Source organism: Pseudophryne corroboree, chromosome 6 (assembly GCF_028390025.1).
Source record: "Pseudophryne corroboree isolate aPseCor3 chromosome 6, aPseCor3.hap2, whole genome shotgun sequence".
NCBI lineage: Eukaryota > Metazoa > Chordata > Amphibia > Anura > Myobatrachidae > Pseudophryne > Pseudophryne corroboree.
In genome coordinates, this window is record NC_086449.1 from 769,197,885 (window position 1) to 769,212,142 (window position 14,258).

General features: G+C 44.2%; 1 protein-coding gene across 2 annotated transcripts in view; it reads left to right on the forward strand.

Annotated features, from left to right (window-relative positions):
• The window catches only part of SLC6A7 (solute carrier family 6 member 7), a 109,141-nt gene that overhangs the window by 13,532 nt on the left and 81,351 nt on the right, over positions 1 to 14,258 (forward strand). For both annotated transcript variants that reach the window (XM_063928632.1, XM_063928631.1), the window contains 4 exons: positions 1,044 to 1,227; positions 11,675 to 11,806; positions 13,513 to 13,747; positions 13,928 to 14,066. In XM_063928632.1, coding sequence (XP_063784702.1) covers positions 1,065 to 1,227; positions 11,675 to 11,806; positions 13,513 to 13,747; positions 13,928 to 14,066 — 669 coding nt within the window. In that variant the 5' untranslated portion in view covers positions 1,044 to 1,064. The remainder of the gene's footprint in view (positions 1 to 1,043; positions 1,228 to 11,674; positions 11,807 to 13,512; positions 13,748 to 13,927; positions 14,067 to 14,258) is intronic.

The following is a 14,258-nucleotide window of genomic DNA, read 5'->3' on the forward strand; positions in this document are numbered from 1 at the left end:
TAGCGCAGCTGATATAGTGGCACTTTGCTTTTTGACAGTTCAGTGCACACAGACTTTGTTTCATGCACAAAATCATTAAAAACATTGTTTAAAATGACCGTCAGGCTATGTGTGTAGCAGAGGTTCCCAAACGTGATCATCAAGGCTCCTTAACGGTCCAGGTTTTAACAGGATATCCATTTCTGAGCACAGATTGTTAAATCAAATTGATTTAGATACTAATTAAGTTACCTGTGCCAAAGCTTGGTTATCCTTAAAACCTGGACTGTCAGAATACTTTGAGGACTGGGATCCTCTGGTGTACGGGGTGCCCATGAAACATAAAGGCTTTTCATGCATGTTGTGATCTCAGGTCTAGTAAAATCATATTACATACTGCTGCTTTTGTAGCTGTGATTTAAGCCATTAACTAGGATGGGAAAATGCATTTTGAATATGTAAGTCTCTCCCTGTATACAGTATATATTTGCTGCGCAGATGAGTACAGGTTACTGGGCCGGATTCCTAGGTGAACCCAGTGCAGGTGTTTGCACAGTTGACTCACGAATGTGGGTAAGACACCGCAAAAGTCTTACAGGCAGATGTATTAATCCTGGAGAAGGGATAGAGCAATGATAAGTGCAAGGTGATAACGCACCAGCCAATCAGCTTCAATATGTAAATTTATAGTTAGGAGCTGATTGGCTGGTGCGTTATCACCTTGCACTTATCACTGCTTTATCACTTCTTTCTCCCTTCTCCAGGTTAATACATCTGCCCCTTAATGTGTTGTGGCATGATGCCCCCTCTATGTAGCGGATTCCGACATCTCCGAAGGTGGTCCTGAGCTAGAGATGCCTCCTGGGATCTCTCATCATACATTAACTGGAAATGCTGTCATTATTGTACTTTATTAATGTAGTATACATACTTCTAATGACATCAATCATTTTGGCCAAATATAGAGTTTAAAACAGCCCATTTGGACATACAGAGTTGTTCCTCATAAGTCAGCATACATTAAAGAGAATAAATTAATGTAATACTATTATTGTTATCCTTAGCCCGTCACTCCGGATCTGCTGATGAGCCCCAGCGATCGCGACGATGCAGAGCTGGACATGGAATACCCACAAGACAGGGGAAACTGGTCAGGGAAGTTAGACTTTCTCCTGTCGTGCATTGGATACTGTGTTGGCTTGGGCAACGTCTGGAGATTCCCATATAGAGCGTACACCAATGGTGGAGGTAATTTACTACATATTGTGTAATTAGGTATAATAATTATGAACAAATAAAATGCTTGAGGATAAATGAATGCGCTGAGCTCTTTGCTGTCTCTTGATTGTATTTCTTAATAATAACTTTAAAGAGCTCTAGTCCTTTCATTTACATGAGAACATAAGATACAAATAAAGTACAATAGTGTAGGTCCTGCTTGTAGACCCATCGTGCTAAGCTCCCAGCTGTAACTCAGTTATTCCACCCCCGTATCTTATGGAATTAAGTAGTCAATGTAGACGCAACAGGAAGAGTGGAACGGGTTGGGTACGGAATCCCGACGGTCAGAATCCCGACTGTGCTGGCAGCAGGATCCTGATGGTGAAAATGCTGCCAATCCTTGGTCAGTATTCTATGGATAACCCTAACCCTAGCTCACCCCTTCTGCAACCTAACCCTAAAATCAGTCCCATGCAATAAGACTCCGACTCTTGACCCATTCTCTCATTACCAGCTATGAAATTGTAGCTGGCATTTTTTAATCTAATTCTAAAAAATATTGAGTCGTTTTTGGGTTTTTTTAAATGTGAAACTGTTTTCTGTGGTTATGGATTGAAGGATAGCCAGTACATATATAGACAGTCAATGGGTCGGCAGTTAACTATCCGACATGGACTTAGGTCGACAGGTTTTTGTCCTTAGGTTTTTCCTAAGAGATAGTAGCAGCCTTTGCCCATGACTTTGCGGTGGTGGGTTAACAACCAGCATACACCTTTTTTCCTCTGCAATGACGTACTGTAAGCAGGGTCATTTGCAAAGCAGAAGGCCTAATCTCCTGCTTCTAACTCCTGTGCAGGCTACTTCTTGGCAGGGATAGCCTTGATGGTGGTTGGGATTTTTCCTCTTTTCCCATAGTGGCTCAGTTTTATTTATATTTACAAAACTTCCCGCTGCCTTCCTCATCCAATCCCTTAGGATATGATACAGCCAAGTATTTGATTACCGTTTCCTTCCCTGTTCTAATGCTTGGCTCCCACATTATAATTTCTGCCACTCAGCTCCCACAATTGGTGATCCACTGGTTTCACCACAACTCCACCAAACCTGGATTTGCATTTGAAATGGTTGTCCGTGTAAAAATACTGGATAAGTCTCTATGGGGTTTATTTACTAAGCTTTGTATGGAGATAAAGTGGACGGAGATAAATGACTAGCCAATCAGCTCCTAACTGCCAAGGCTGGGTTTGAAAAATGACGTTTAGGATCCAATTGGCTGGTATTTTGTCTCTGTCCACTTTATCTCCATCCAAGGCTTAGTAAATAGACTCCTAAATCTGGGCCCATGCCTGCATCTCGCAGCAGGCTATTACATAAGGGCCCTATTCACATTCACTTCTCTCCTATGTCCACTCCGTGGTCCCAACGTTGTGCCACTTTGTAACCACTGCTATTTTTTGCATGTGTGTTGTTGCGATGTCTCACCTGTCTCCTACCTTGTAGCCTAGCTGTATCTCCCTCACTCAGCCCAGTATCCTGTGGGTTAAAGTAGTCACACAGATCCCCACAGACACAGGCGGCCTGAAAGCACTTAATGCAGATGCTGGAAGTGAAGTGGCACACAGGCACAACATAATGAGAATTGGAACCAGGGTATCTTTATTAACTGACTGGAAATCGATTTCTTTTTTTGTCTATTGCAATCACAAAATAAATGCAGCCTCTTGACTTTACATCTCTCAAAACCTCAGAAAATTATGTTGTTCATGTCATTACCATGGTATTTTATGATATCATTAAACTAGACTTGTTGGGTGATAACGTGTTGACTTTGGTCAAGAACTAACGCTCACAAGTTGTGGAGCTTTATCTTTTCTCACCCACACTGTATGCCGATGTGGAGCCATACACATCTTGGTATTATACACAATACTTTGACATTCTACTTTTGTCAGTGTGTCTATTTTGCAAACAACTCTTCCTCATTCCATTATCTCCATAGTAACACCGTCCTTGGACTTCAACTCAGGCTTATAGTAACTCACCCATGACTTTCAAACAGATAATCAGTCTCTGCCTCCCTCGGTTGCCGGTCTGCCTTCCTACCGGCTCATCTCTCTTCCTCTGTCTGGGTCACAGGAACTCTATTGTGCCTCTATCTTTTTCTGCTCAGTTAGCAGTGGCAAAATTATTATTATTTTCCTAAATTCCTCCTGAGGTTTCATCTGAGGAAACGGCAGAATTAATTTCGGAGAAACGCGTAAGTATCATTTGCCTGACAGAACGTGTCTGTTACACAGCTTTCTTAGGGGTCTATTCATGAAGCAGTGAAAAGTGTGGAGAAGTGAGCTAGTGGTGAAGTTGCCCATGACAACCAATCAGTGTTGAGGTAACATTTATAAAATGCATTCTATAAAATTATACGTAGCAGCTGATTGGTTGCCATGGGCAACTTCTCCACTGGCTCACTTCTCCACATTTTTCACTGCTTCATGAATAGACCACTTAGGACCCTAACAACAGTGATATGTAGCTGATTTGTAGTAGATTTCGGCTTTGGAACTTTGTAATAGTTCACAATACCTCCTGGTTGCTTACTAACAACAGCAGAATGGAGGAGTTTATGAAAAGGAACCACCTTTTAAGAGCAATGAAACTGTGTCATCATCTTTACGTGCCTCTGATTAATGGATGGCTATTGAGCGGTTATCCTGCATAGTTTGTCTTATTTGGTGGAGATTCATTGAACTCTGGAGTGCAATGTTACTGCTATCCATATTCTAGATTAGAACACACTGAAACATTAATTATATGAGCTCAGTTAACTAGAGAAACTGCTTATTTTAACCATGATAAGGGACATTTTACTATAAATTATGCATCATAAGGCGTTTTGGTCTTCAATCATCTCCACATTTGATTCACTTATGTGACCTTGTTCTAACCTTTATATACACTGCTTCAAAATACTCTTGATTAACACAGTGCTGTGACACTATGGGCCAGATTCGTACGCCAAGTGGCTGTATGTGCGTGATGCCGCATCAGCCAGACTTACTACCATATGGTAATGCCAGTATCCACATTGCTTCAAGCGGGAAGCTGCACTGCCCATTCTTTTTCCATCCAAAGCTGTAACTTTCTAAGTGCAAGGGAGCCATTAGAAACAGGTGTCAATGTGCTATACTCAGAAGTATAGCTAGACTCCCATGCCATTTCCACTAGATAGGTCACCTGTGTGCAACCGCAGCATTGCCAACCAGAAACACCCGTTTCAGGTAGAGAGAGAGAGAGAGAGAGAGAGAGAGAGAGAGATCAGTCCAAGATTCACCTGACACAAGAATTCCTGGATATATGCAAACATGCATAAAATCGCTTCTGCCATTGCACAGTAAGCTAAAATTCTCTATTTGTGGCCCTATACAGAGCTGCATGCAGGGTAAATACTGGCTGCTTCTGCATGTAGGCCACAAATGCTGGGCAGCTTTATGATTGCACTGCAATATAGGGTTCAGTGTGACACGCCTATCCCAAATCTACATCTCTGCAGGGGATGTAGTTATGTGACCGCCGGTCATGCGTTACCAACCCCTCTACAGTGCAACATGGTTTTGCAAAGGTGTAAAGATACTCCTGTTTTGTGTTTTTGGTGTTGCTCCTATGTCTGAATCATCTCCACAATCTAAATCTCTTAACACTATAAATCAAATCAATGGCTCACATTATCTTGATGTTATTCAATCCTAAATCAATCAGAAGACAGCCAAGGAGACTCAGGTCATAGTAGGCTTAAGTTCTGAAAGAAGCTCTTACCATCTTATCCTTCTTTTTCCTATTGTGTGAACTGTGGAATTCATCTCCATAAATCCTGGGTTGTCGCCAGGAGAGGAAGGTTCTGCTGTCATCCTTGCCCAACAAATTTATTTCAAATGATGTTTTGAAATGTATAAATCCACATGTTTTGAATTGAATGAGAAGATACGATTCGCACTACCAGGTTCCCACTGACCTGTCTTTTAATGGCAAAGTAACTTAAACCTTGTTGAGCTGTCCAGTGTTGTGGTGCTGAATATCCATTAGCCTAGCGGTAGGTGCTAATTCATTAAGGATAGCAAATCTGCTAATCAGCAGAATTTACTATCCTTTTGCACGCATGCTGGGGGCCGCCCAGCGCTGGGCAAGGCCACCCAGCATACTGACCGGCGCCTCCCACCTTCAACAAGCAGGAATTGCAATTGCTTTGTAATTTCTGCTTGTCAGCAGAAACTAAAGATGACTCCTGCCGACGCAGCTTAACTGCCATTTCTCCTACGTCCTAGAGGATGCTGGGGACTCCAAAAGGACCATGGGGTATAGACGGGATCCGCAGGAGACATGGGCACACTATAAGACATTGAATGGGTGTGAACTGGCTCCTCCCTCTATGCCCCTCCTCCAGACCTCAGTTAGATTCTTTGCCCAGAGAGACTGGTCACACACTAGGGGAGCTCTCCTGAGTTTCTCTGAAAAGACTTTGTTAGGTTTATTATTTTCAGGAAGACCTGCTGGCTACAGGCTCTCTGCTTTGTGGGAGTGAGGGGAGAGAAGCAGATCTACTTCTTCTGAGTTCAAGGGCTCTGCTTCTTAGGCTACTGGACACCATTAGCTCCAGAGGGTTCGATCACTTGGTGCGCCTAGCTGCTTGTTCCCGGAGCCGCGCCGTCAACCCCCTTACAGAGCCAGAAGAAAGAAGCCGGGTGAGTAAAGGAAGAACAGAAGACTTGAGTGACGGCAGAAGACTTCAGAGTCTGAGGTACCGTGCAGCGATCGCGCTGCGCGCCATTGCTCCCACACACAAGCGGCACTACAAGGGTGCAGGGGGGGCGCCCTGGGCAGCAATATACCTCATGTTTATAGCCTGGCAAAGTGGTATAAAGTGCATAGGCACTGTATACAGACCCCCACCAATATAATAATGTAAATAACTAGCGCGACTGAAGCGCGCCGATAGGGGGCGTGGCTTAGCCCTCACTACTCTATCCAGCGCCATTTTCTCCTCAGAGATGCTGGCCCTGCCAAAACACTGTTGCGCAGCTCACTATGTAAAATGGGGGGGGGGGGGGGCACAGTTTAGTGCAAAAATATAGCACTATATATATATATATATATATATATATAATGAGCGTGTGGTAGCTGAGTTGGTAAACGTTTCATGTGTTTTCCCTGTCAGATACTGGGATCTACCCATTAGAGTCAGTGTAATGTCGGTGGGTGTTTAGTACACGTGTGTCGGCATGTGTGAGTGCTCTACCACAAACGGCTATGGGAATCCCACTGTCGGCACCGCCGACTCCTGATGGTACTTGATTCATGGGATTAAGTGTCAGCATGTCAGTAGTTGTAAGCTTTTCCAAAGAAAAAACTATATGGGAGACACAGACGTATGTGGGTGACCCTGTCGGCACCAACTAATATGACTGGGTATAAATTATCATGATAATGTGATGCAATTTGAGAAAAAAAGGCTATACCTATATATATTTGTATATATGTATATGTATGGTACGGTTGCATTGATCTGTAGCTCGAGCACAGACGTGGTAAGTGGGGGCGTAATATTAAAATTATGTATATATTTCCCTCAGACCCCTTGGGGTCGCAAAAGATGTATTTTGCCCAGTTACTACTCCCTGTTGTCGACACGACTACCATGTCTTATGTCGACCATAATGTTTCCTGATTAGATCCACAACATTTGCATTCAGTACATGTTCATACACATTAAGAACGCATTAATATCACTAGGGACCCTGCTGTTCCTGACAAATATATATATATATATATATATATATATATATATATATGAGATATGGATATATGGATATACGTGTGTATATGTGTATTTAAATGTGTATATTTATACAAAAAATGTATAATGAATGCTGAAGTAAACTTTTCCTTCTCATGTGCTGGTCGCTCTGTTCGATAGCTCTAGGTCAGCCGTGACAAGATGGTTTCAAATCATCACGAGGATTCCAAGTGTTTATTCTTTTCCCGCCATGGATAGAATAAAGTGAGAGTCAACCCCTGTTCTGCACGGGGCCCTGACACAAAGGATCGTTTACAGGAAGCTAAGTGATATTTGAATGATATGCTTTTATTATACTTGCATTGCATGCGCAGGGGGGAGTGCTTGTATTCAGGAATGGTCGGTTACTTTGTCATCCGATATAATTACCCTGAGGAGAGATGTGTTACTCCTTGAGTTGGGTCATGACTAGAACATGGCAACATACTACCGTGCGACTACAAGGGATGGGACTCTTGGGTGCGCGGGCCACTTTCATGGCGGTCTTGGCTAGGAGGGCGTTGTGGATTCACCAAAGAGATGAAAATGCTGAATCCAAAAAGAAGTGGGGTCTCTTCCCTATGAAGGGAAGCCTGGTTGGCGATGGCCTTGTTAATATGCTCTCGGCAGGTGCCACGGGTAAGTTTACTTTTCTTGAACCAAGGGTTCCCTCACAACGGTTGGTGACGCATTGTTGTAGGATGCAGTCAGTGCGACTGAATAGATAAGGATTCCCCTTTCTTTGCAGGTAAAGGAAGGTCAGCTGCCTTTTCAGGTTCACAGGTGCAGAAATTATCCATTATTTCTGCCACGTCTATCGTGGGATGTTGGGTCTATCTTGCGGGGGCCCACACAGGTGGGACCTCGTTTAAAACTCTTCAGTCAGTCCTGGAAAGGACATGGACCAGTGAGTTAAAGATAGAGTCCCTAGGAGGACATACGGGAGTTCCAGACGTTCCCCTCACTGATTTTTTCGAATGAACCTTACCGATCCTCCTCATGACAGGGAGGTAGTATGTGACGCTATACAAGAGTTGTGTCTGGATCAGATCATTGTCCTGTTGTTCCGGTCATAAAAGAAGAAGCTGTTGTTCAGACTTTTTCGTGCTCCCGAGGCCGGACGACTCGGTCAGATAAATCCCAATTTTTCCTACTTAAACTTCATGAGGGAATCTCTCATGGCAGGGTTCTCCACTCTGAAAGTGGAGTAAGGAGGTTTAATTATGGTTTCTTCCGCTTTAGGCTTACCTGAGGTTTGCGATTCAGGATTGTTGTTACCATTTCACCAGGGTGATGATGGTATGATGGGTTTCCTTCGTTAGTAAGGAGTCACATTTATTCTGTACTGGATCGCTCTCTGAATTATGGAGAGATCAAGGTGCCAAATGGTGCGAAACTTTGTTTTCTCCTTGACAGTTCTTCAACAACAGGACTTGCCAGAATCCCTGTTAGTCCCAACGACGTGGTGATCGGCTTGGGCAATATTATTAGAGGCAGTATTGAGAAGAGTTTATTTGCTTCCAAGAAAAAGGGGAAGCTCTGAGAATTCAGAGTCTGGCAGACCTGCAACGGTGTCAATCCGTCGATACAGTCAGTTGCTGAAAAAAGATGGTTGGGGCCTACGAGACCATTCAGTGGGCAGGTTCCAGGCCTGAGTGTTTAGCGGGACCTGTTGGACAAGTGGTCCAGTTTCCACCTGGGATAATCATGGTTTCAAAACCGGTATGTTGCTCCTGTGGTAGTGGCACAATTCTTACTGGGGACAAGTGTCATGTTAGGATACTTGTCGCCCCGTTAACGGTCTAGAGTTAAGGGCCGTTTATAACGGTTTTCTATAGACAAGAACCGGAGAAGAAATGGCAGAAGCCAGAAAGATTTTCCACTGGGCAACAAAAACATTTACGCACTCTATCAGCGATGTTCGTTCCAAAAGTGGACAACTGGGAAGCAAACTTCCTCGGCGGACACGTTCTCCGTTCAGGAGGGTTGAGTCTTCATCAAGCGGTTTTTCACAGAAGTGATAAGTCTTTGGAGAATTCCAAAAATAAACAAGATGGCATCTCGCCTCGACAAGAAATTTCAGAAATTTTGTTACGGGTCGGGGGTCCCCTCAAGCATTAGCGGTGGACACCCTAGTGACACCGTGGGTGTTTCGGTCAATCTGTGTTCCCTCCACTTCCAATCTTTCCAAAAATGCTAAAAGATTATAAGAGGAACAAGAGTTCAGATGATCCTCCTTGTTCCAGACTGGTCAAGGAGGGCTGGTATCCGGATCTTCAGCAAATTACTCATAGGAGATCACTGTCCTCTTCCTCTGCAAGAGGATCTGTTCTGGCAGGGGCCGTGTGTGTTCCAAGTCTTACTGACTTGACGACTTGGAGATTGAACGTCAGAAGGGTATTTCCAGTGAGGTCTTCCTTATTCTTTTTCAATCAGAAAAGAAGTAATGTCAAGACATTACCACCATATTTGAAAAAAAAAAAAAAAATAATAATAATTTTATGTCTTTGTGTGCATCCAAGAAGGTTTCTACTGAAGAATTCCAGTTGGATCACTTTCTCCCTTCTTTTCTTGCAAGATCGTGTGGAGGCGATCTTTGGTTGGGCTTGATTAAGGTTCAGATTTCAACCTTATCAGTTGTCTTCCAAGAAACAATTGGCCTCCTTTCCAGAGTTTAATACTTTTGTAAAAGGAGTCTAACACTTCCATCCTCCCTTTGTGCCTATGTGACACCATGGGATCTTTACGTGGTGTTGCAGTTCCTGCAATTTCTTTGGTTGAACTTTTCAGTATGGTTAAGTTGAAATTTCTCACTTGGAAAGTGGTCATGCGGTTGACCTTGGCATCTGCAAGGCGGGTGTCTGAGTTGGCGGTTTGGTCTCAAAAGAGCCCTGTTTAATCTTCCATGAAGATAGAGCGGAGTTGAGAACTCGGCAACAGTTCGGCCAAAAGTGGTTTCATCGCTTTCACTTGAACCAACCTGTTGTGGTGCCGGTGGCTACTGACGCCTGGGTGACATCGGAGTATCTCGATGTGGTCGGAATTTTGAAGATTTGTGTTGCCAGATTGGCTCAGATCAGGAAAACGGAGGATCTGTTATCCTATATGCTCCCAACAAGATTGGGGTTCCTGCTTCCAAGCAGACTATTGCACGCTGGATTTAAATTACAATTAAGCTTGCTTGTTTTACGTCCAGTTTGCCATTACCGAAATCGGAGAAGGCCCATTCTACCAAGAAGGTGTGCTCATCCTGGGCGGCTACCCGAGGGGTTTCGGTTTATAGCCTTGCAGAGCAGCTGCTTCGTCGGGTTCAAACAATTTTGCAAATATTCTACAAGTTTGATACCCTGGCTGTTGAGGCCCTCTTGTTTGGGAAATCGGTGCTGCAGAGTCATCCGCACTCTCCCGCCCGTTCTAGAGCTTTGGTATAGACCCCATGGTCCTTTTGGAGTCCCCAGCATCCTCTAGGACGTATGAGAAAATAGGATTTTAATACCTACCGGTAAATCCTTTTCTCTTAGTCCGTAGAGGATGCTGGGCGCCCGTCCCAGTGCGTACTGTATCTGCAGTTATTGGTTATGGTTACATATGTTGGGTTTCCTTTCAGTCAGTCTGTTGCTGACGTTATTCATGCCATGGCATGCGGTTTGCTATTATTGGTCGTGTTTACACACAGGTTGTGTTACAATTTCGGTCAGCATATTGCTATATATTTTTTCATGCCGTCGGTTGGTGTTCTATTAAATGCCACGTTCTGCGGCATGTTTGAGGTGTGAGCTGGTATGACACTCACCGTGTTTAATCAATAAATTCTTTCCTCGAAATGTCCGTCTCCCTGGGCACAGTTCTATAACTGAGGTCTGGAGGAGGGGCATAGAGGGAGGAGCCAGTTCACATCCATTCAAAGTCTTATAGTGTGCCCATGTCTCCTGCGTATCCCGTCTATACCCCATGGTCCTTTTGGAGTCCCCAGCATCCTCTACGGACTAAGAGAAAAGGATTTACCGGTAGGTATTAAAATCCTATTTTTACCTGTCGCGGTGGCTGTGTGTGACGTCATGCAGCCGCCATGACCACGCCCCCGATACACCCCCGTTCGCGCCGCACCGCCCACCGTTCGGGTAGCCCTGCAATGCTCTGTCTCCTCCCTGGAAGTAGAGTGTTTCAAGCCCCCCCCTGCCTTGCAACCGCCTCTGCCTGATTGATGGGCAGAGGCGATCGCATTGTCTGTGGACCCCCCGCCCTAATTCACAGTTGATTGCAGCAGCAAATTTGTTAGCAGCTGGGCAAAACCATGTGCACTGCAGGTGGGGCAGATGTAACATGTGCAGAGAGAGTTAGATTTGGGTGTGGTGTGTTCAAACTGAATTCTAAATTGCAGTGTTAAAATAAAGCAGCCAGCATTTACCATGCACAGAAACAAAATAACCCACCCAAATCTAACTCTCTCTACAAATGTTATATCTGCCCCCCCCCCCCCCCCCCCCTGCAGTGCACATGGTTTTGACTAACTGCTAACAAATTTGCTGCTGCATTCAACTCTCAATTACCCCATGTGTGTGTCATGTGTAAACGTTACAGAAGTATGCTTATTTATTTATGATCATGGGTTTGACCGGTTTTACTCTGGGTAAAACTTGTATCTTTCAGGGGCTTTTCTTATCCCATACTTTATCATGTTAGCCATCTGTGGAATTCCCCTGTTCTTCATGGAACTGTCCTTAGGCCAATTCTCCAGCTTGGGACCTCTGGCGGTGTTCAAAATAAGTCCACTATTCAAAGGTGAGTGTGTTATATGGAGTTTAGTGATGTTTCTTGGTTAGGAAATGTATCTCTCTGATGAAGCTTTTTATTTATTAATAATACTTTACAATATCACTGACAGTTTTGATGCTTTTTAGATGCGTTCCCTCCCATTCTTCTAAATGTAATGAAACTAATGATATTAGATATAGGAGAATAAAGTTGTGTCAACAGACATACGGTCTGAGCAGTAGTTCTCAACTCCAGTCCTTATGTACCACCAGCAGGTCATGTTATGTGGATTTCTTTAACCATGCGCAGGTGAGGTTGGGGCATAATTGCCTACTTATTGGCTACCAATAAGTAGCCAGGTCGCACAGGAAGGGGCATGGAGGAGGCGGTCCGGGGGTGGAGATGCAATCGTTCCATCGTAGCCCCGCCCACCATTTTACAATGCCCACATTATGGATATTGTAAAGTGGGGATGGGGCTACGAAGACACAATTTAGCAAGAAATGCGTCATCTACCCGGGGGGTGGGTGGGTGGGGGGGGGGGGGCAGTGGGGAGAGGGATGTGGGAAACTTCCCTACTTCCCAAGGGCCACCCAATTTTTAGGAAGCCTCCTGGCAATTCCGGGGAGCAAGTATGAGTGTGGGACAGCTGCAATAGAACATGTCATTGTCCAAAATCACATGGTTCCAGGAAAGTAGAAATTGTGCCCTAGGAACAGTGGAGCTCCAGTACTAGAGCGAGCTATGGGGGTAATTCCGAGCTGATCGCAGCAGCAAATTTGTTAGCAGTTGGGTAAAACCATTTGCACTACAGGAGGGGCAGATATAACATGTGCAGAGAGAGTTAGATTTGGGTGGGGTGTGTTCAAACTGAAATCTAAATTGCAGTGTAAAAATAAAGCAGCCAGTATTTACCCTGCACAGAAATAAAATAACCCACCCAAATCTAACTCTCTCTACAAATGTTATATCTGCCCCCCCCCCCCCCCTGCAATGCACATGGTTTTGCCCAACTGCTAACAAATTTGATGCTGCGATCAACTTGGAATTACCCCCTATATGTGGGAGCATGGTCATTCTACACTCTGCGTTCTTTCATCCAAGCTGAACCATGCTCCCTAGATCCCTAGATAGGTCTAGGTAATCTGAATCTGCCCCACCTCCTTCTTTTCACCCCTAATTAGGACCCATTTTTTTATTGTTGAGAATTGATGCAGGACACAAATCACCTGTATATTCTCATACTTCCGTGCAACCATTTTTGGGTGATATCCACAAATTTCAAGTATCCCTTAGAGCATAGGTTCTCAAACTTGGCCCTCAGGACCCTAAACAGTTCAAGTTTTCCAGGTCTCCTCACAGATTCACAAGTGACATAATTAGCCCCACCTGTGGATCTTTTAAAATATCAATGATTAATGAACACAACTGTGCACCTTCCGGGTGACCTGGAAAATGCGAGCTGTTTGAGGACCTGTGGAGCGAGTTTGAGAACCAGTGTCCTACAGGACCACAACCCAATTCTTAGTTTCTCTGGGGGATTCTATTTGTGATATTTACCAAGCCTCTCAATTGTGTGCAAAGCTAAGTGATTTGAGGCCTTTTCCATACAGGGACACATATATGATGTTTACTATGTGTACAGTGTGCTACTATGATTTAATAACATAATTAACAGTAACACCATGCTGTTTCCCTATTGACTTTGCCGTATCCTCCTGTGCGCTCTCCAGGTGTCGGAATGGGCATGCTACTAATCGTTGCCCTTGTAGCAATCTACTACAACATGATAATAGCCTACGTGCTATTCTACCTCTTCGCCTCTCTGACCAGTAGCTTGCCCTGGGAGCACTGTGGCAACTGGTGGAACACCGAGCTCTGCCTGGACCACCACGTAATTCGTGCCAGCAACTCTGTAGTGCCCATCAACATCAGCACCACCGTTAGCCCCAGCGAGGAGTACTGGAGGTGAGTGTGGGGGTTATAGAATGGTCTGCATTTTGTTTACTGACCTTAGGGAACGTACATGGAAACTGAACAAGAGTTATCTAATGTTGGGTGGAGTAGTAAATAGTAACCAAAAATTATCAATAATGTCTGCCTGTCCATTTTATATTGTGATTTCTACGGTCAATGCTTCCACTGAAGCCGCTACGTTCTTCACATACAAGGGAGTTCTGGCATTGGGGATCCGGGACACATTCGATGGAACCTGTGTCTGTGTCTCCTCCTGGCCTGGATTATTGTCTACCTGTGCATCCTAAAGGGCGTGAAGTCATCAGGCAAGGTAGGAATCATGCCAAATTTTCTTTAATTTTTTTTTATTCATTTTGCCGTCACAATAACTTTTAATGTTCTTTGCTTGTATGTTCAACCAGCACAAGATCACATGCTTATCTAACATATGTTTTTTGCATTAACAATACTGTTCTGAAAGTCTCTGAACTTAGTGATCATGGGCTGGATGTAATGGGGCAAT